This window comes from Scyliorhinus torazame, chromosome 18 (genome assembly GCF_047496885.1).
Source record: "Scyliorhinus torazame isolate Kashiwa2021f chromosome 18, sScyTor2.1, whole genome shotgun sequence".
NCBI classification, from domain to species: Eukaryota; Metazoa; Chordata; class Chondrichthyes; order Carcharhiniformes; family Scyliorhinidae; genus Scyliorhinus; species Scyliorhinus torazame.
In genome coordinates, this window is record NC_092724.1 from 16478018 (window position 1) to 16498990 (window position 20973).

At 50.7% G+C, this 20973-nt stretch overlaps 1 protein-coding gene across 1 annotated transcript in view; it reads left to right on the forward strand.

The window, feature by feature from the left end:
• The window catches only part of arhgef18b (rho/rac guanine nucleotide exchange factor (GEF) 18b), a 293165-nt gene that overhangs the window by 106816 nt on the left and 165376 nt on the right, over positions 1-20973 (forward strand). Inside the window, 2 exon segments of the mRNA XM_072482241.1 lie at positions 5023-5156; positions 9844-10316. Coding sequence (XP_072338342.1) covers positions 5127-5156; positions 9844-10316 — 503 coding nt within the window. The 5' untranslated portion in view covers positions 5023-5126.

The following is a 20973-nucleotide window of genomic DNA, read 5'->3' on the forward strand; positions in this document are numbered from 1 at the left end:
GGGTAACCCCAGGTTAAAGAGGTGTGAATTACATCAAGCCAGGACAGTTAGTAGGATTTCGCAGGCCAGATGGTGGGGGATGAATGTAATGTGACATGAATCCCAGGTCCCGGTTGAGGCCGCACTCATGTGTGCAGAACTTGGCTATAAGTTTCTGCTCGGCGATTCTGCGTTGTTGCGCGTCCTGAAGGCCGCCTTGGAGAACGCTTACCCGGAGATCAGAGGCTGAATGCCCTTGACTGCTGAAGTATTCTCCGACTGGAAGGGAACATTCCTGCCTGGTGATTGTTGCGCGATGTCCGTTCATTCGTTGTTGCAGCGTCTGCATGGTCTCGCCAATGTACCACGCTTCGGGACATCCTTTCCTGCAGCGTATGAGGTAGACAACGTTGGCCGAGTCGCACGAGTACGTACCGCGTACCTGGTGGGTGGTGTTCTCACGTGTAATAGTGTTATCCATGTCAATGATCTGGCACGTCTTGCAGAGATTGACATGGCAGGGTTGTGTGGTGTCGTGGTCACTGTTCTGAAGACTGGGTAGTTTGCTGCAAACAATGGTTCGTTTGAGGTTGCGCGGTTGTTTGAAGGCAAGTAGTGGTGGTGTGGGGATGACCTTGGCAAGATGTTCATCGTCATCAATGACGTGTTGAAGGCTGTGAAGAAGATGACGTAGTTTCTCCGCTCCGGGGAAGTACTGGACGACGAAGGGTATTCTGTCGGTTGTGTCCCATGTTTGTCTTCTGAGAAGGTCGGTGCGGTTTTTCGCTGTGGCGCGTTGGAACTGTCGATCGATGAGTCGAGTGCCATATCCCGTTCGTACGAGGGCATCTTTCAACGTCTGTAGATGTCTGTTACGCTCTTCCTCGTCTGAGCAGATCCTGTGTATACAGAGCGCTTGTCCATAGGGGATGGCTTCTTTAATGTGTTTAGGGTGGAAGCTGGAGAAGTGGAGCATCATGAGGTTATCTGTGGGTTTGCGGTAAAGCGAAGTGCTGAGGTGACCGTCCTTGATGGGGACGAGTGTGTCCAAGAATGCAACTGATTTTGGAGAGTAGTCCATGGTGAGTCTGATGGTTGGATGGAACTTATTAATGTCATCGTGTAGTCGTTTCAGTGATTCTTTGCCGTGGGTCCAAAGGAAAAAAATGTCATCGATGTATCTGGTGTATACCGTTGGTTGAAGGTCCTGTGCGGTGAGTAGGTCCTGTTCAAACTTGTGCATGAAGATGTTGGCGTATTGGGGTGCGAATTTGGTCCCCATGGCTGTTCCGTGCGTCTGGATGAAGAACTTGTTGTCGAAGGTGAAGACGTTGTAATCCAGAATGAAGCGGATGAGTTGCAGAATTGCGTCTGGTACTGTGCTCACCCCAGTCCAACGCCGGCATCTCCACATCATGCAGTAATGAGGACAATGCTGCATTGCCGGAGCTCTTGACTTTTGCATGTGATGTGATCACAAGGCCCTGCATTACCTCCCAGATGTACGACCCCTATGACATTATTTCAAAGAAGGCTGGTTAGATGGGAGGACGTAATGTCAGATGATATTTAATATGGAGAAACGATGAAATTATAGGCAAAAAGAGAAAAGGGTGCTGGATTAGGAGGTCCAGGATTTACGGGTGCTCAAATCATTGAGAATGGCCTTGCAGGTTGTCAAACGATCCTGAGTTTTCTAATAGAGGCATTGAGTACAAAACAAGGAAGGTACGATACACCTTGATTTAAAAAAAAAAGGTACTGGTCCACCCTCAGCTGCTGAATCGCTTGAATTAAAAGCATTGCTCTTTAGGGGGGAAGTGAAGGCATCAGCGAGGGTGCAAAAAAGAAAGGCAAGAGTGGTCCCGGGACTGAGGGGCTTCAATTACATGGATGGGAAATTGGGATTATCATAGAATTTACAGTGCAGAAGGAGGCCATTCGGCCCATCGAGTCTGCACCGGCTCTTGGAAAGAGCACCCTACCCAAGCCCACACCGCCACCCTATACCCATAACCCAGTAACCCTACCTAACACTAAGGGCAATTTGGACACAAGGGCATTTAGCATGGCCAATCCACCTAACCTGCACATCTTTGGACTGTGGGAGGAAACCGGAGCACCCGGAGGAAACCCACACACACACATGGAGAACGTGCAGACTCCGCACAGCCAGTGACCCAAGCCGGGAATCGAACCTGGGACCCTGGAGCTGTGAAGCATTTGTGCTAACCGCCATGCCACCGTGCTGCCCTGGAGAAACTATTCCCAATGGCAGCAGGGTCAAGAACCGAAGGACACGGACTGGAGGTAATCGTTGAAAGAAGCGAATGGCGACATGAGGAAAATCTTTGTTCGCGCAGCGCGTGGTTAGGATCTGGAACGCACTGCCCGAGGGTGGGCTGGAGGCAGGTTCAATCGAAGCTTTCAAGAATGAAAAGGAAGCAAGGATGCAAAGGTAAAAGAAAATGCAGAGGGTTAAGGGGAGAGGGCTCCAGAGTGGCATTGGCTGATCCACTCTTGCAGAGAGCTGCCATGGACATGGTGACCTCTTGGATTCAGGATTAATTTTCCAGATGAGACTCGGTGCTTTCAGTTGTGTGACAAACTATAAAATGATAGAATTGTGCAACACAAAGCGAGGCCATTTGGCCCATGCTGCCGATGCCAGCCCTCTGAATAAAGCTCTCCAGTTAATCCCGCTCCCTTGCACTTCCCCTGAAAGTCTTGCATGACTTTTCTCTTCATGCAATCACAGAATAGTACCGCACAGGATGGGACCATTCGGCCCCTCGAGTCAGCGCCGGCTCCTTTTCAATTATTTATCCAAATACCAAGTTGAAAGCTGCTATTGAATCTGCTCAATGGTGGAGGAGCCCAGCACATCTGTGCAAAAGATAAGACTGAGGCATTCGCAACAATCTTCAGCCAGAAGTGCTGAGTGGATGATCTATCTCAGCCTCATAGCTTCGGTAGTACAACCACAGACCAAGCTGGCTGTGTCCCTAGCATCACAGATGTCAGTCTTCAGTCAATTCAATTCACTCCACGTGATATCAAGAAATAGCTGAAGGCACTGGATACTGCAAAGGCTATGGGTCCTCACAATATCCCAGCAATAGTACTGATGATGTGTGCTCCAGAACTTGTCGCACCCCTAGCCAAGCAGTTTCAATACAGCTACAACACTGATAACTACCTGGCAATGTGGAAAATTGCCCAGGTGTGTCCTGAACATAAGAAACAGAAAACATCCAACTCAGCCAAATAACACCCTATCAGTTTATTCTTGAACATCAGCAAAGTGATGGAAGGAGTCATCAACAACACTATCAAGCGGCACTTACTCAGCAATAACCTGCTCATGGACGCTCAGTTTTGGTTCCATTCGGGTCACTCAGCTCCTGACCTCATTACAGCCTTGATTCAAACATGGATAAAAGAGCTGAATGCCGGAGATAAGGGGCTCGATTCTCCCGTGCCGTATGGGAAAATCGCCGTTCGCGCCATTTTATCCCGCGGCGCCGGTCCGACGCTGGCAGGCGATTCTCCGAGGAGCGGCGCCGGCGCGTTTGGCGCAGAGCCGGTCGCGGGCCACTGTCCGCGGCAAGGCCGCCGATTCTCTGGCCTTGATGGGCCGAGCGGCCGCGCGGAAACAGCAGCGCCCCCCCGGCGCCGTTCACACCTGCTCGCAGGCGGCGGGAACTCTGCGCGTAGGGTCGGGGGCGGCCTGTGGGGTGGGGAAAAGCGCTTCTTCACCGGGGGGGGGGGGGGGGGGGGGTCCTCCGATGGAGTCTGGCCTGCGATCGGGGCTCACGAATCGGCGGGCCGGCCTCTCCAGCCCCGGCCCTATTTTGTTACGCGGCCGGCCCCTGAACCCCCGGGCCATGTTGCGTTGGGGCCGGCGCGCTGAGGAAGTCCCCCGCGCATTCGCGTGTTGGCGCAGCCCAACTGCGCATATGCGGGTTGGCGTTGATGTGTTAGGCAGGTCGGTTCGGTGTGGACTGCACTTGATGCAACGATGCGAGAAACAGACCTCTAACACTGTTTTATTGAATGATAGAACTAACATACATATTTAACTGTGTGTCGACACTATACTGAACTGACTGGAGACCTTGTACTAGCCTGACCAGACTTACTAGCTACCGCATGGTGTTTGCACTGTGCTAGCTCGTGAACTTTGACTGTCTCAGTGGCTGGGTCCCGAGAGAGTGGGAAACCTAGTGCCCTCTGGCTTTATAGTGGTGGTGTCCTGTCTGGTGATTGGCTGCACTGTGCTGTGTGCTTACTGGTCATCCTGTGTGTCAATCACTGCCTGTCTGCACTTCATTATATACATGCGTGGATATTATGACAGGCGTGGTGCCCATTTGGCGCCAGGAAGGGAGGCTGGAGCGGTGTGAACCGCTCCAGCGCCGTGCTGGCCCCCTGTGGTGTCAGTGCCCGTTTTGCGCCATCGTGAAACGTGACGGCGTTGATGTCGCGCGAACACTCTGTCTCCTTGTCGGAGAATCACGCCCGAGGTGAGGGTGACTACCCTTGACATCAAGGCAGCATTTGACCGAGTCTGGCATCAAGGAAATTGGAAAAACTGGAGTCAATGGGAATCAGGAGGAAACCCTTTGTTGCCCGGCACAAAGGAAAATGGTGGCAGTGGTTGGAGGTCAATCATCTCAGCTCCAGGACATCACTGCAGGAGTTCCTCAGGGTAGTGTCCAAGGCCCAGCCATCTTCAGCTGCTTCATCAATGACCTTCCTTCCATCATAAGGTCAGAAGTGGGGATGTCCGCTGATGACTGCACAATATTCAGTATCTTTCCTCAGATACTGTGGGTGTACCTACACCTCAAGAAGGCAGCTCTCCACCACCTTCTGAAGGGCAACTAGTGATGGGCAATAAATGCTGGTCTGGCAGTCACCTCTCGTAAAATGAATTTTAAAAAAAATTACAAGTCATTGCGTAAATAAATTCTTCCCAAGTCTGTAAATGCAAATGTTTTACGTGCTTTATATTATCTTTTTTTAATTCACTTTCTGCAGAATGCAAACAATGCCCACACGGATTTCCCAGAGTCCAGGAGCCGTCTCTCCCAGCTTGTGTAAATGTTGATAATCGGTCAAACTCGCTGAGTGAGGTCGAGGAGATGTACTTCAACAGGATGGCTGAGGGCAAGGCAAGTATCACTCACGTAATTGGACACGCAAATTCTCAGTAATGCAAACTCTTACAAAAATCATTGTTCACCAAATATGTTTACAGGTGCAAAGAAATACAGGACTCCTATTTCTTTTTAAAAATAAATTTAGAGTACCCAATTCATTTTTTCCAATTAAGGGGCAATTTAGCGTGGCCAATCCACCCAGCCTGCACATCTTTGTGTTGTGGGGGCGAAACCCACGCAAACACGGGGAGAATGTGCAAACCCCACACGGACAGTGACCCGGGGCTGGGATCGAACCTGGGATCTCGGCGCCGTGAGGCAGCAGTGCTAACCGTGCTGCAGGACTCACATTTCTGCACCATATTTCCCGGAGCATTTTACTTTCGGCGGGATGGGCTGGACAATTCAGCCCCTTGTCTTTGTTTTGGCGTTATCTGAAGTAGCAGACCCTAACAGCGAATTGGGACAGCAGAGAAATAAAAGTACTCTGTGGTTAAGCTGATTGAAGAGGTTACAAGGGAGGCTAAATAGGAGCTATTATCTCTGGTGGTAGGAGGAGCCCATAAATAAGGCGGGGGAGAAAATCTTGAAATTAGAGCTGGGCCCATTCAGAGTGTCAAGAAACATGGCAGGTAAATGAATGGTGGAACAGGCTTGAGCGGCTGAATGGCCTGCTCCTGTTTCTGTGGCCCAAGGGGTGTTCCTATTTGCAAGCCCTCTGAGGAGCGTGCTGGCTTATTGTAAAGACAGTTCCGGCAGCAGCTCAGCCTGAGGTTGCTCGACCGCAGGCTGCTGTCCAAGGAACTATCCACGTTTGCATGTGGCGAACTGTTATTGTGGGAGCTGCCAAAACATACCGTGTGTTCAGAAACACAGTCCCAGCATTGTCCGGGATGCGGGCCAGGCCAGGAACAGAACTGCAGAGATTGTTTTTATTTTCCATCCAGATTTATTTCATTCGGCTCAAAAAAGGGCACTTTGCAACAAAAAAATTAAATATATTTATGGACGCGTATTATTTAACACAAATTTAAAAAATATAATGGAAGGATTGAATATCTTATCTGAGGGCAGTTTTCACTATCATTTTTGTTTCCTGAGTCTAATGTTGAGATTGGTTACGAGATTGTTAATAAAATTAAATGCAGATGTTCGTCCTTTTTCTCTGACACACTGTAAATGGTCAACATGGGCTCGATTCTCCGACCCCCCCCCCCACCGGGTTGGAGAATCGCCGGGAGCTGGCGAGAATCCCGCCTCCGCCGTGTCCCGAATTCTCCGCCACCAGAGATTTGGCGGGAGCGGCAATCGCGCCGCGCCGGTCGGCGGGCCCACCCCCGGCGATTCTCCGGCCCACGATGGGCCGAAGTCCCGCCGCTGTCAACCCTCTCCAGTCGGCGTGGATTAAACCACCTACCTTACCAGCGGGAGAAGGCGGAGCGGGCGGACTCCGGGGTCCTGGGGGAGGGGGGGGCCCACAGTGGCCCGGCCCGCGATCGGGGCCCACCGATCGGCGGGCGGGCCTGTGCCGTGGGGGCACTCTTTTTCTTCCGCCTTCGCCATGGTCCTCACTATGGCGGAGGCGGAAGAGACCCCCTCCCCTGCGCATGCGCGGGGATGCCGTGAGCGGCCGCTGACGCTCCCGCGCATGCGTCGCCCGTCGAAGTCCTTTCGCCGCCGGCGGGCGTGGCGCCAAAGGCCTTTCCAGCCAGCCGGCGGAGGGAAACCAGTCCGGCGCGTGCCTAGCCCCTCAAGGTGAGGGCTTGGCCCCTAAAGGTTTGGAGAATTCCGCACCTTTGGGGCGGCCCGTAGCCGGAGTGTTCCGCGTCGTTTTTGGCGCCGGGTAGCGGACATCGCGCCAGTTTGCGGAGAATCCCGCCCCATGTGTTTAACACAAATTTTGGATTGTACAGTGCTCTAAGACTAAGGTCAGTTGGTGGAAAGTAAAGAACTGGGCGGCACGGTGGCACAGCGGTTAGCACTGCTGCCTCACAGCTCCAAGGTCCCGGGTTCAATTCCAGCCTCGGGTGACTGCCTGTGGGGTGTTTTGCACTTTCGCCCTATGTCTGAGTGGGTTTCCTCCGGGTGCTCCGGTTTCCTCCCACAGTCCAAAGATGTGCAGGTTAGGTGAATTGGCCATGCTAAATTGTCCCTTAGTGTCGAAAAGATTAGGTGGGATTGTGGGTTACGGGGATAGGGTGGAGCTGTGGGCTTAAATAAGGTGCTCTGAGTGGCACAGTGGTTAGCACTGGGACTACAGCGCTGAGGACCCGCGTTCAAATCCCAGCCCTGGGTCACTGTCCGTGTGGAGTTTGCACATTCTCCCCATGTCTGCGTGGGTTTCACCCCCACAACCCAAAGATGTGCAGGTGAGGTGGATTGGCCACGCTAAATTGCCCCTTCATTGGGGAAAAAAAAAAAAATTGGATACTCTAAATTTAAAAAAAAGTAGGGTGTTCTTTCCCATGGCCAGTGCATACTTGATGGGCTGAATGGCCTCGTTTTGTACGATGTGATAGCGGGATTATCCCGTGTCCTGGCCAACATCGCAGGGGCTGGTATAGCACAGGGCTAAATCGCTGGCTTTGAAAGCAGACCAAGGCAGGCCAGCAGCACGGTTCAATTCCCGTACCAGCCTCCCCAAACAGGCGCCGGAATGTGGCGACTAGGGGCTTTTCACAGTAACTTCATTTGAAGCCTACTTGTGACAATAAGCGATTTTCATTTCATTTAATTCCTACCACAATCAATATCAGCTACATATCGATTGATTTGGGCCCTGCTAAATCCAGCCACATATTGCGATACAGTGATCATCACTGCATGAGTAAGGAAAATTAATCATGGAAAGGACATTCAATGCAGTAGGTTGATATATGGGAATCCAAGTATTATTTTAGATTTAGATGTCGCCACTTTGTTTAAACTCAGTCCGTGCGTTTTATGCTCAGTTTTGGATCCCAAGATGATTTTGTTTGATATTGTCTTCTGGGGTTGAGAACTTCACATAGAACATACAGTGCACGACCCTGTTCTACTCTCATCTTCCACAAAGTTCTATGGAATGGTGGCATGTTTTAAGGTTTGAGGCTGTGGACCCACTCCCTCTCCATACCCCTCCCACCTTCACAGGGGACCAACTAGGGGGGGTTGCTGAACAATGTCTATTTAGGAAAGGTTTTTCCCTGGGTGCTCTGGAGAGTGTTGCCCTGTGCTCAGTGTGGCACAGTGAATTGCGAAGAGGTCTTGCTCAATATTGGAAAGCATTCCCTGTAACAGAAAGTAGAAACTCTTGCAATCATGGATCACTTCTCATGACTATTGGAGGTAGGCTAGGGTTGTATTCCTGAGAATAGAGGAGGTTGAGGGGTGACCGAGTTGAGGTGTACAAAATTATGAGGGGCCTCGATAGGGTAAATAGGAAAGACCTGCTCCCCTAACTAAGGGGTAAAGTACCAAGGGGGTCATGGATTTAAGGTGGTTGGGAAAAGGGGCGTGAGAGGGGATATGAGAAAAGACTTGTTCACCCAGAGCTCAGTGGGTGTCTGGAATTCGCTGCCTAAGTTTGTGGTTGAGGCTGAAGCATTCAACTCATTTAAAACATCTGGGGCGAGATTCTCCGATCCCCCGCCGGGTCGGAGAATCACCGGGGGCTGACGTGAATCCCGCCCCCCACCGAATTCTCCGGCACCGGATATTCGGCGGGGGTGGGAATCGCGCCGCGCCAGCTGGCCCCCGCGATTCTCCGGCCCAGATGGGCCGAAGTCCCGCTGCTAGAATGCCTGTCCCGCCGGCATAGATTAAACCACCTCTCTTACCGGCGGGACAAGGTGGGCTCCGGGGTCCTGGGGGTGGGGGGGGGGGGGGGGGGGGGGTGGGTGGGGGGGGGGGGGCGCGGGGCGATCTGGCCCCGGGTGGTGTCCACACGGTGGCCTGGCCCGCGATCGGGGCCCACTGATCCGCGGGCGGGCCTGTGCCGCGGGACACTCTTTTCCTTCCGCCTTCGTCACGGTCTCCACCATGGCGGAGTCGGAAGAGACCCCCTCCACAGCGCATGCGCGGGGATGCCGTGAGCGGCCGCTAACGCTCCTGCGCATGCGCCGCCCGGACATGTCATTTCCGCGCCAGCTGGCGGGGCACCAAAGGCCTTTTCCGCCAGCTAGCGGGGCGGAAATTCGTCCGGCGCGGGCCTAGCCCCTTAAGGTTGGGGCTCGGCCCCCCAAGATGCGGAGGATTCCGCACCTTTGGGGCGGCGCGATGCCCGACTGATTTGCGCCGTTTTGGGCGCCGGTCGGCGGACATCGCGTCGATACCGGAGAATTTCGCCCCTGCATCTGAAGTGCTGTAACCTGCAAGACTATGGACCAGGTGCTGGAAAGTAGGGTTAAAATGAGCGGCTAGTTTTTTCTCCTCTTTCTTGGCCTACGCAGGCACATGGGTCGTGCCTTAAACGTCCTATGGTTCTATGGTTCCACCAGAGGTTTGAAAGTAGCAGGTTTTCTATTGGTTCTGTTCACCGGCAATTGGTATCTCACCTTGTAAAGATTCACTTGTTCAGTATTACTTTGGGGTATCAGCCTTGAATACCTACTGATGTCCTTGAAATCACAACCTTCTGTCTCAAGAGTTGCGCCGTTTGTCAATTGTTGCATTTGCTTGAAGAAATTCTGATTTGTTTCATTCGCTAATTTATCCGCAGGATGATCTTTTCCTGGATTACGATGACTCTGCAACAGATGCCACCAGCAGCCTAGAGGACATTCCCTCCTTAGAATCGTCACTGCAACTCGGATCACTGCCCTTTGGAGACCTCACTCGGTGTCCAGTGACCAGCAGCTCAGAGGACCTCGCCAGAGCAGACATCATTTCAACCTGCCCAGAGCATCTCAGCAACGCTGGGAAAAATAATGTTGCGTCAGACCTCGTGGCCTGTTGTCCCTTGCGAGAAATTGCAGGAACCAACGAGCTTTCCCTGATACGAAAAGCTGGAGGGTGCGATTTAATGGATGGAGCTGGGGACGATCAGAATAACAGTGCGTCTGATCCTGAGAATGCGACAGACAACGATGATCAAGATTCATTCCCTTTGTTAATCAGGTCCATGTCCAGCTCCAGGAGGCACAGCTGGGAAGGACCTTTATCTCCGTCAGCGCTTGGAGACATGAGAAGAAGGTAATCTTCACTGAATGCTAGACAATTGACTGTGACGACATATATATATTTATGATACTTGGACACTGGGCCACACCTGGAGTATAGTGTTCAATTCTGGTTGCCACACTACCAGAAGGATGTGGAGGCTTTAGAGAGGGTGCAGAAGAGATTTACCAGGATGTTGCCTGGTATGGAGGGCATTAGCTATGAGGAGAGGTTGAATAAACTTGGTTTGTGCTCACTGGAATGAAGGAAGTTGAGGGGCGACCTGATAGAGGTCTACAAAGTTATGAGGGGCATAGACAGAGTGGATAGTCAGAGACTTTTTCCCAGGGTCGAGGGGTCAATTACTAGGGGGCAGAGGTTTAAGGTGCAAGGGGCAAGGTTTAGAGGAGATGTACGAGGTGAGTTTTTTTACACATAGGTTCATAGAATTTACAGTGCAGAAGGAGGCCATTCGGCCCATCGAGTCTGCACTGGCGCTTGGAAAAAGCTCACTATCCAAGCCCACACCTCCACCCTATCTCCATAACCCAGTCACCCCACCCAACACTAAGGGCAATTTTGGACACTAAGGGCAATTTAGCATGGCCAATCCACCTAACCTGCACATCTTTGGACTGTGGGAGGAAACCGGAGCACCCGGAGGAAACCCACGCACACACGGGGAGAACGTGCAGACTCCGCACAGGCAGTGACCCAAGCCGGGAATCGAACCTGGGACCCTGGAGCTGTGAAGCAATTGTGCTAACCACAATGCTACCATGCCGATAGTGGGTGCCTGGAACTCGCCGCCAGGGGAGGTGGTGGAAGCAGGGACGATAGTGGCGTTACAGGGGCATCTTGACAAATACATGAATAGGATGGGAAGAGAGGGATACGGACCCCGGAAATGTGGAAGATTTTAGTTTAGACGGGCAACATGGTCGGCGCAGGCTTGGAGGGCCGACGGGCCTCGTTCTATGCTGTATTTTTCTTTGTTATTTGTTCTTTGATATATGCTGATATAGGGCTGGAATTCTCCAACCATTGAGATGTTCTGTTCCCACCGTCAGGGCACCCCCAGCGGTGGGGTGGCTTCAATGGGAAATCCCATTGACAGGCAGCGGGAGTAGTGAATTCTGCCACCAAGGAACAGCCTCCGAGAAACACGGGGACTGGAGATTCCTGCCCCAGAATTTAGCTTTGCTCTTGTTCTCAGCATCACTGTCTCCTACAAATATTTAGGTCGCAAGTTAACAATGGTCAATATTTCACAATTTGTAATTAAGCAAACAGTTGATTCCTTGTCCACCTGCTCAGACTTTGTGAGATGGAGTTTTCAAGCAAAGGTTGAGCTCCAATCTATAACTTTGAAACTCTTCCAGTCAGTCTTGGATAACAGAAGAGGCCTAAAACTAATCAATGTAAAATCCTTACAGGACAACTTGCACTTATTTCAGTCTGTTAGCTCAGGAAACATCCCAAGGTGCATCACAGGAATGTGATCAGATACAATTCATAGAATCCCTACAGTGCAGAAGGAGGCCATTCAGCCCTCCGAAAGAGCACCCTACCCAGGCCCATGACTCCACTCTATCCCTGTAACCCAGTAACCCCATCTAATCTGTTGGACACTAAGGGGCAATTTTATCATGGCTAATCCTCCTAACCTGCACATCTTTGGACTGTGGGGGGAAACCCGGAGCACCCGGAGGAAACCCACGCACACACGGGGAGAACGTGCAGACTCCGCACAGGCAGTCGCCCGAGGCTGGAATTGAACCCGGGGCCCTGGAGATGTGAGGCAGCAGTGCTAACCACTGTCGCCCCCAATTCTACCATGAACCAAAAAAACAAACATTCATAAAGCACCTTTCAAGACCACAGGACATCTTAGGGGAGGCAGTGGTGTAGTGGTATTGTTGTTAAAGTAGTAATCCAGAGCCCCAGGGTAATGCTCTGGGGACCAGGTTCGAACCCCACCATGGCAGATGGTGAAATTTGAATTCGATAAAAAATATAATCTGGAATTAAAAGTCCGATGACGACCATGAAACCATTGCCGACTGTTGCAAAAACCCATCTGCCTCACTACTGTCCTTTAGAGAAGGAAATCTGTCGTCCTTACCCGGTCTGGCCTACACGTGACTCCAGATCCACAGTCACAGATATGTGGCTGACTCTGAAATGCCCTCAGCGAAGGGATGGGCAACAAATATTGGCCCAGACAGCGACGGCCGCATCCCATGAACGAATAAAACATTTTTTTTTACAGCCAATGAAGAACTCTAAGAGTGTAGTCACTGTTGTGATGTAGGAAACATTGGAGGAGACATTAGGACAGGTGGCTAAATGCTTGATGATAGAGGCCGGCATGAAGGATGAGCTTAAAAGGAGGGAGAGAGTTCTCATGAGGCTGACAAATTCAGGGATAAAATGAACAAAACAAAACAAACTGAACACAAAGCCAGCAATAGTCTGGCAATGGGAGGTTGAGAAGCCATTGGTAGAGGGGCCAATAACCAGGTGGCAAAGACTTAGGGTACTGGGTAGAAGGCTAAGAGGGGAGTTGAGTGGAAACTTTCACTCGGAGGGTGGTGGGAGTCCGGAACTTACTGCCTGGAAGGGCGGTGGAGTCAGAAACTCGTAACATTTATGAAGTATTTAGATATTCACTTTCGTTGCCGTAACCTCCAGGGCTATGGGCCAAGGACTGGAAAATGGGATTAATATGGTCAGATCTTTGATGATTGGTGTGGACGCAAAGGGACAAATGGCCTCCTTCTGTGCTGGAAACGTCTGTGAAAAAAAAAACAGAGCTGAGGAAATGCAGAGGGTTCTTGGAGGTTGCAGGGCTGGAGGAATGAACAGAGGGATTCGAATGTAAGGGTGAGAATTTTAAATAGGGAGAACCTTGAGATTTTCTACAACCATTGGACTGAGGTTGGGTGAAGGTGGGTAATGGGCTGGAGAGGAATTGGGGATAGAAGCTCAGTTTTCGAGTTAGATAGGAAGCTACGGGGCGTCATTCTCCGACCCCCCGCCGGGTCGGAGAATGGCCGTTGGCCGCCGTGAATCCCGCCCCCGCCCCCGCCGAAGTCTCCGCTCCCGGAGATTGGGCGGGGGCGGGAATCCAGCCGCGCCGGTTGGCGGGACCCCCCGCTGGATTCTCCGGCCCGGATGGGCCGAAGTCCCGCCCAGGAATTGCCTGTCCCGCCGACGTAAATCAAACCTGGTATTTACCGGCGGGACCAGGCAGCGTGGGCGGGCTCCGGGGTCCTGGGGGGGGGCGCGGGGCGATCTGACCCCGGGGGGTGCCCCCACGGTGGCCTGGCCCGCGATCGGGGCCCACCGATCCGCGGGCGGGCCTGTGCCGTGGGGGCACTCTTTCCCTTCCGCCTCCGCTACGGCCTCCACCATGGCGGAGGCAGAAGAGACTCTCCCCACTGCGCATGCGCGGGAAACTTTCGGCGGCCGCTGACGCTCCCGCGCATGCGCGGGGAAACTGACAGCGGCCGCTGACGCTCCCGCGCATGCGCCGCATTTCCGCGCCAGCTGGCGGGGCAACAAACGCCATTTCCGCCAGCTGGCGGGGCGGAAATCCCTCCGGCGTCGGCCTAGCCCCTCAATGTTGGGGCTAGGCCGCCAAAGATGCGGAGACTTCCGCACCTTTTTGCCGGCGCGATGCCCGCCTGATTTGCGCCGGCTTTGGCGCCAGTCGGCGGGCATCCCGCCGTTGGGGGAGAATTTCGCCCAAGGTTTCAAACAGTCTGGACCAGTCTTTGACAGAGCCCCAGAAGGGGAAAGGAATTGGTAATGGAGGAACAGAGGATTGTGTTGAGGGTTTATCACCTACTTAATTCCATGTCAGGGATACACATACCATTGTGAGAAAGTTTGCTTGTTGTAGTCCAGTGTTTTTCGAACTTTTTTTCCGGAGACCCATTTTTACCAACCGGCCGACCTTCGCGACCCACACCAGCCGACCTTCATGGCTCACGCGGGCTGACCTTCGCAACCCACGCCGGCCGACATTTGCTACCCACCAGTTTCTCTTACCTTTAATGCGAGAGGTGAGCCTGCTTGGTCTTCATTTACCTGTTTGCTGCTGACAAAATGGAGGACTCGCCCAAAGCACGTGATGTCAGCATTCGGGACTGGTGACCTGCTCCCTGCCTTGCTTCAGGCAGGAAGATTACAATGAATTAAAAAAAACATCTTCTCCTGCATCAGCGTGCTGACGTCAGGAGGAGGCGGTGCTTCTCGCTGGGTGCCGCGTATGCGCACCGATGAGCGAGCACACATGCGCAGTGTGCCCGCATTTTTTTATATGGTCGCGGCCGTCATTTTCAAAGCCGCTTGCCGCCGGCATTGTTGAAAGCCGGCTGCTGCGACTGTTGCGCGTGAATTCGCACGATCGGGGCCGCCGCGATTGACGGCTCCGCGACCCTCCCGACACCCGCCCGCGACCACCCGCGGGTTGCAAACCCACTTTGAAAATGCCTGTTCTAGTCCTTATGAGAATGAAATGAAATGAAAGTCGCTTATTGTCACAAGTAGGCTTCAAATTAAGTTATTGTGAAAAGCCCCTAGTCGCCACATTCCGGCGCCTGTTCGGGGAGGCTGTTACGGGAATTGAACCGTGCTGCTGGCCTGCCTTGGTCTGCTTTCAAAGCCAGCGATTTAGCCCTGTGCTAAACAGCCCCTATGACCGCGTGTCAAGCCTATCCTTTATTGCCCACTTCTAGTTGCCCACCATAGTTGCCCTTGAGAAGGTGGTGGGGATAATGTCTGCGCAAAGCAATATAAAGAGCAGTGGATAAGGGCTCAGCTGTTTCCACTGTGTAGGAGCCCTCTCCCCCAGTTAGCTCAGAGCTCTGTGCAATTGCCTTGACTCATACTGTCCTAACACTGCCGCTGTCTAATGCTGCAGGCTGAAGATTTTCCACTTGATTGTTCCACTTAAGTAACCGATTAGCAAAAGAGCAAATGTCCCATTTGGGAAATATTAACCTAGGCAACAGCTCAGCCTTCCTTCCAGTGTTGCCAGCGTGTTACTGGCCAAGTGATGTGTCTGGCATTCCCCACCTTCCCCTTTCCACAAGTGGAGTGATGGAGGGAAAAATGATTTTTTTTGCAACACGAACCAGCCTAATTGTGAAACTGTAAGCAAATGGGACAAGTACATCGTAAGGTGCCAAGTCCTAAATAGCAAATGTGTCAGGATGAAAATTGGTAAGAGTTAGATGAAGCCAAAAGATATAGGAGGAAATGACTTTAGGGGAGATTTTCATCTCTGGCAGTTACAGAGAACACTCCAAGATTATCTCTGGAGCTTACAGTTGCAGTCTTTGGTTTTCTATCCAAAGTTTTCATCCCTTTGCAAAGTGAATATCTTTTTTTACATGAGGCCAGTTTTAAAAAGTTTATTTTTAGTTTGGTTAAAATGCTATTGGATTGGAAGGTTTGAGGTTCCTGTCCCCTGGCAACTATGATCTCAGCCTGGATTGCAATGCAGCAGCTCAATGTCTTAGGGGTAGGGAGGGAGGGGGTGCAGGGCGTGTATTGTTTGGAGAGACTTAAGTTCCCCAGGGTTTGAGTTACATTTGGTGTCTTAATTGTTTTATTGTTTATTAGATTTCCCTTAATGTTGAAGTAGACTGCGCCATACGGATATAGGGGATACAGGTGGCACTGGGGGAGTTGATGGAGATGTTGATCGCTGCTGAGAACAACTCTGAATGTGAAGAAGATTTGCTTTCTAGTCTTATTGGCAGCACTGCAGCTTAACAGACAGATGTTCCGGGGGGAGGGAGGGGACGAGGGGGGGTGGGGGGGGGGGGCTGCTGCTGGGAAAATGGCATCAACCCCTCTGAAACCCCCGCTGGAGAGTAGGCACGTGTGCAGGTTGAGTGAGGAGAAGATTGACACATTGATGCCACTGCAGCGGAATAGCAACACACATACTTAACAAGGCCCGTTGGATGGGATAGTGATGCGCAGTCAATTACTCTCGAGACAAGGTGAGTCATAACTAATAGGCTTTAATCTGCTAGAACTGTTCCCCAGCAGCTTCGATACAGAAAGTGAAGGCTGCTGGGATGGCATTGGTTCTTATACACCGCCTCTCAGGGCGGAGCTATGCATATCAGCCAATGGTAGACTCCTGGGTCTAGCCAATGGTCATCCACCTCTCAGGTACCGCAATACCTGGTATTACCACAGATAGTAAGACTGCAGCTGTACTTTGTTGGCAGTCAACACCTTGAAGAGACAAGGGAGGCAATTGTAAGCTGTGGTTCGGGTTTACGTCCATCTATTCAATTGCATTAAGAAATTGACTCCTTGATTTCTTTGAAAAAAAAATAATTTAGAGAACCCAATTCATTTTTTTCCAACTAAGGGCCAATTTAGCGTGGCCAATCCACCTACCCTGCAGATCTTTGGGATTAAGGGTTAATGGTATGTCCGAATCAACCACTAGAGGGAGCTAGATGCAGAACCATATAAAACATCAATGCTAAGCCTTCTGGGAGAGAGTTGAGGAGAAGGCTAGAGAAGAGACTGTAGGAAAGATAGTGTGAGTGAGAGCAGATCAGCGTTATTGTATTAATGTCGAGATTAGTGGTAGGTGAGTGTAGATTGTAAGCTTATTGTCAATTGTTTATTAGAGAGAAATAAGAGTCAAATTCAATTAAGTAGTGTAAATAAATCTTTAGCTTTGTTTAATATAAAAGCTAGTTGTGGCCAACCATCCCAGGATCTGAACCACACAAAGAACACCACAGGGGCGAAACCCACGTAAATACGGGGAGAATGTGCAAACTCCACACGGACAGTGACCCAGAGCCATGATCGAACCTGGGACCACTGCACCACCGTGTCACCCTGACATCTTGATTTCTGACTCAGGGCGGGATTTTCCAGCCCTCCCCCCGCGACAAGTTTTCCCGCAGCGGAGGTGGATTGCGATTGCCCACCGATGGGTACTTCCACTCCTGCCGATGTCCATGGCATTTCGCGTGGCTTGCCCATCCCACCGCCGGGGAGCCCTCCACAAGGGGGTCCCCTTCGGCTGGACTGGAAAACCTCACCGGCGGGAAGGCCCATAAAATCCTGCCATAATCGTCATGACGGTTATACGCTGCCATAGTGAAGAGCATTTAACCCAAGCTGCCCTGAAATACCAGGATTGAGATGACAGCTGCAATATCTGAAACACGAAATTTTCCACAATGTAATCACACCAGGTTCAGCCCAGCACAGCGAAGCACAGCCTGTGCCAACAGTTCATGGTTGTGCCCTTCCAACAGAGAGAGCTGTGCCAGTGAGCATACTTGACAACTTGCCTTTTAAAGTGTTGATCCAAATGTGTAATCGTGGCTCACTGCAGCAAGCGCCCTCACTTCCGAGTCATGAAGGTTGTAGGTTCAAGCCTTGTTCCGGTGATAAGAGCAGATACTCCAGTGCAGTACTTGATGGAGTGTTGCACTGTCAGGGGTGCTGCCTTTCGGAGGAGTTGTTCGACCATTTTACTATCCCTCTGGGGGACTGTAATGGATCCCACGCCATTATCTCGAAGATGAGCAGCAGAGGTCTCCGCAGAGTCCTGGACAATATTTGTCTCTCGAACAACATCACTGGCCGACAGATTATTTGGTCAATAAAGCATTGCTCATTGTGGGATCTTGCTGCATGCAAATTGGGTGTCGTGTTTTAGACATTACGACAGTGACTACACTTCAACAAGGCTTCATCGATTGCAAAGTGCTTTGAGACACCCTTAGGCCATGGAAGGTGCTACGTAAATGCCAGGTCTTTATGTACTGTGTATACAAGGTGTGGCCATGAAACAGTCTGAATCTGCAGTAGTTCCCAATGTGAAGCCAATTTCAGCAGCCGTGGACTTTCAACGCCAGCCTTCCCAGGAAAAGGACTGATGGCGATTAGCCTATCAGTGAGAAAGCCTTCACCAGTTGTCCAGCTGAGGAATTTGACAGAGCAAAGACATTGGGGTTTTCAGACATTCGGGGAAAGAGACGGGGAACGGAGACAAAGGATGAGAGGGGAAGCAGGAGAAGATAAGATGGAATGGGGGAGAGGATGAGTATAAAAAGGAGAAATGTAGCTTTTTATGCGTGTATAAGGTTCTGGCTTTTGGTTAGTGTGATGACCTGTTTTTATGTCTAATTTGGAATGTGATATTTTGCATACAGGAGTCTCCAAGCTTGCGAACGTGAAGATCCTGTTTACATGTGTACTGGCCTCTCACCATTGTGCGTACGGAGATTTAATTGCTAGGGGTCCTACTCTTAGTTTTGCTGAGAGACTTGCTTTTGAGAATCTCCTATTCCCTGTAAAATACCCAGGGGCAGCTATTCCCTATAATATACACAAGGATTATTTTCCACATACTATGATTTAAGCTCGCTGCTGCTGGATATATTGCTGTTCCTTGGCCATGTGTTCAGTTGCTGAACCATTTGTTCTTGGGTTTTGCATTGAGAGTACGGACTCTGACTACTCAGAGATATGGATCAGCACAGCCACAGGAACACAAACAGGGAATTTTGTCTAGCCTTAGTATCCTCCTTTTGCAGAAATTATCTCTGTGTCAATATTTTCCTGTTCAGATGGGCAAATAAACACAGGCACTTGTTAACACTGGGGGAGAATGTGTGTGAGAATGTTGGATGTGAGATGAACAGAGTTCCTGCATGTGCAACAATGCATTTTTCTGTCCAATGTGAAGTAGCTTCTCCATGTTGGAGACATACAGCCTTTCACCTGTGACCACCAATTGTTGTATTAGTCAGGCAAGGACAGGAGGAGGATGGACATTCACTCGCTTGAGTCTTTTTCACCATTCATTAGCAGGCCAAAAATGGGACTGTTCGCTGATGATCCCACTGTTTGCAACTCGGATACTATTTGTACCCATGCACCAAGACCTGGACAACTTTCAGGCTTGGACTAGTAACGGCAAATCACATTTGTGCTACACAAGTCCCAGGCAACCACTATCTCCAAAAAGAAATAATCTAAGCATCTCCCTTGCCATTGCCATTGCTAAATCCCCATCATCATCATCATCCTAGGGATTAGCATTGACCAGAAATTGAACTAGACCAGCCATATAAATGCTGTGGCTACAACAGCAGGTCAGGGGCTGTGGATTCTGCAGAGAGTAACTCACCTCTTGACTCCCCAAAGCTTGTCCACCATCTGCAAGGCACATGTCAGAGGTGTGATGGAATACTTTCATAGAACATAGAACATTACAGCGCAGTACAGGCCCTTCAGCCCTCGATGTTGCGCCGACCTGTGAAACCACTCTAAAGCCCATCTACACTATTCCCTTATCGTCCATATGTCTATCCAATGACCATTTGAATGCCCTCAGTGTTGGCGAGTCCACTACTGTTGCAGGCAGGGCATTCCACGCCCTTACTACTCTCTGAGTAAAGAACCTACATCTGACATCTGTCTTATATCTATCTCCCCTCAATTTAAAGCTATGTCCCCTCGTGCTAGACATCACCATCCGAGGAAAAAGGCTCTCACTGTCCACCCTATCCAATCCTCTGATCATCTTGTATGCCTCAATTAAGTCACCTCTTAACCTTCTTCTCTCTAACGAAAACAGCCTGAAGTCCCTCAGCCTTTCCTCATAAGATCTTCCCTCCATACCAGGCAACATTCTGGTAAATCTCCTCTGCACCCTTTCCAATGCTTCCACATCCTTCCTATAATGCGGCGACCAGAATTGCACGCAATACTCCAAATGCGGCCGCACCAGAGTTTTGTACAGCTGCAACATGACCTCATGGCTCCGAAACTCAATCCCTCTACCAATAAAAGCTAACACACCGTACGCCTTCTTAACAACCCTCTCAACCTGAGTGGCAACTTTCAGGGGTCTATGTACATGGACACCGAGATCTCTCTGCTCATCCACACTGCCAAGAATCTTACCATTAGCCCAGTACTCTGTCTTCCTGTTATTCCTTCCAAAATGAATCACCTCACACTTTTCTGCATTAACCTCCATTTGCCACCTCTCAGCCCAGCGCTGCAGCTTATCTATGTCCCTCTGTAACTTGTAACATCCTTCCGCACTGTCCACAACTCCACCAACTTTAGTGTCATCTGCAAATTTACTCACCCATCCTTCTATGCCCTCCTCCAGGTCATTTATAAAAATGACAAACAGCAGTGGCCCCAAAACAGATCCTTGTGGTACACCAACTAGTAACCATCTGTTGTAAGATGGTGGGTGCAGTCTATTAGGTCTTATGAAGGTATTTGTAGCCTTAGGTAGTTCAATAGTAAGTACTTATTAACTATTAGAAACTATATACATAGGTACAGTAAAGGTCCAAGCTAGGAGTTGTCTCCATGCTTGCTTCTACACACGGCTCTGTCTAACACTGCACTACACTCTTACATTACTGTGTGAGTGGTATAGTACTCAGTTAATCCATTATCTGCCAGATTCTTACACTGCACTCTCCACTTGCCTGGAGAAGTGCAGCTCCAACAACACTCAAGAAGCTTGTTACTGGTCAGCATTGCTGCCTACGGCGCTGAGGACCCGGGTTCGAATCCCGGCCCTGGGTCACTGTCCATGTGGAGTTTGCACATTCTCCCCGTGTTTGCGTGGGTTTCGCCCCCACAACCCAAAGCTGTGCAG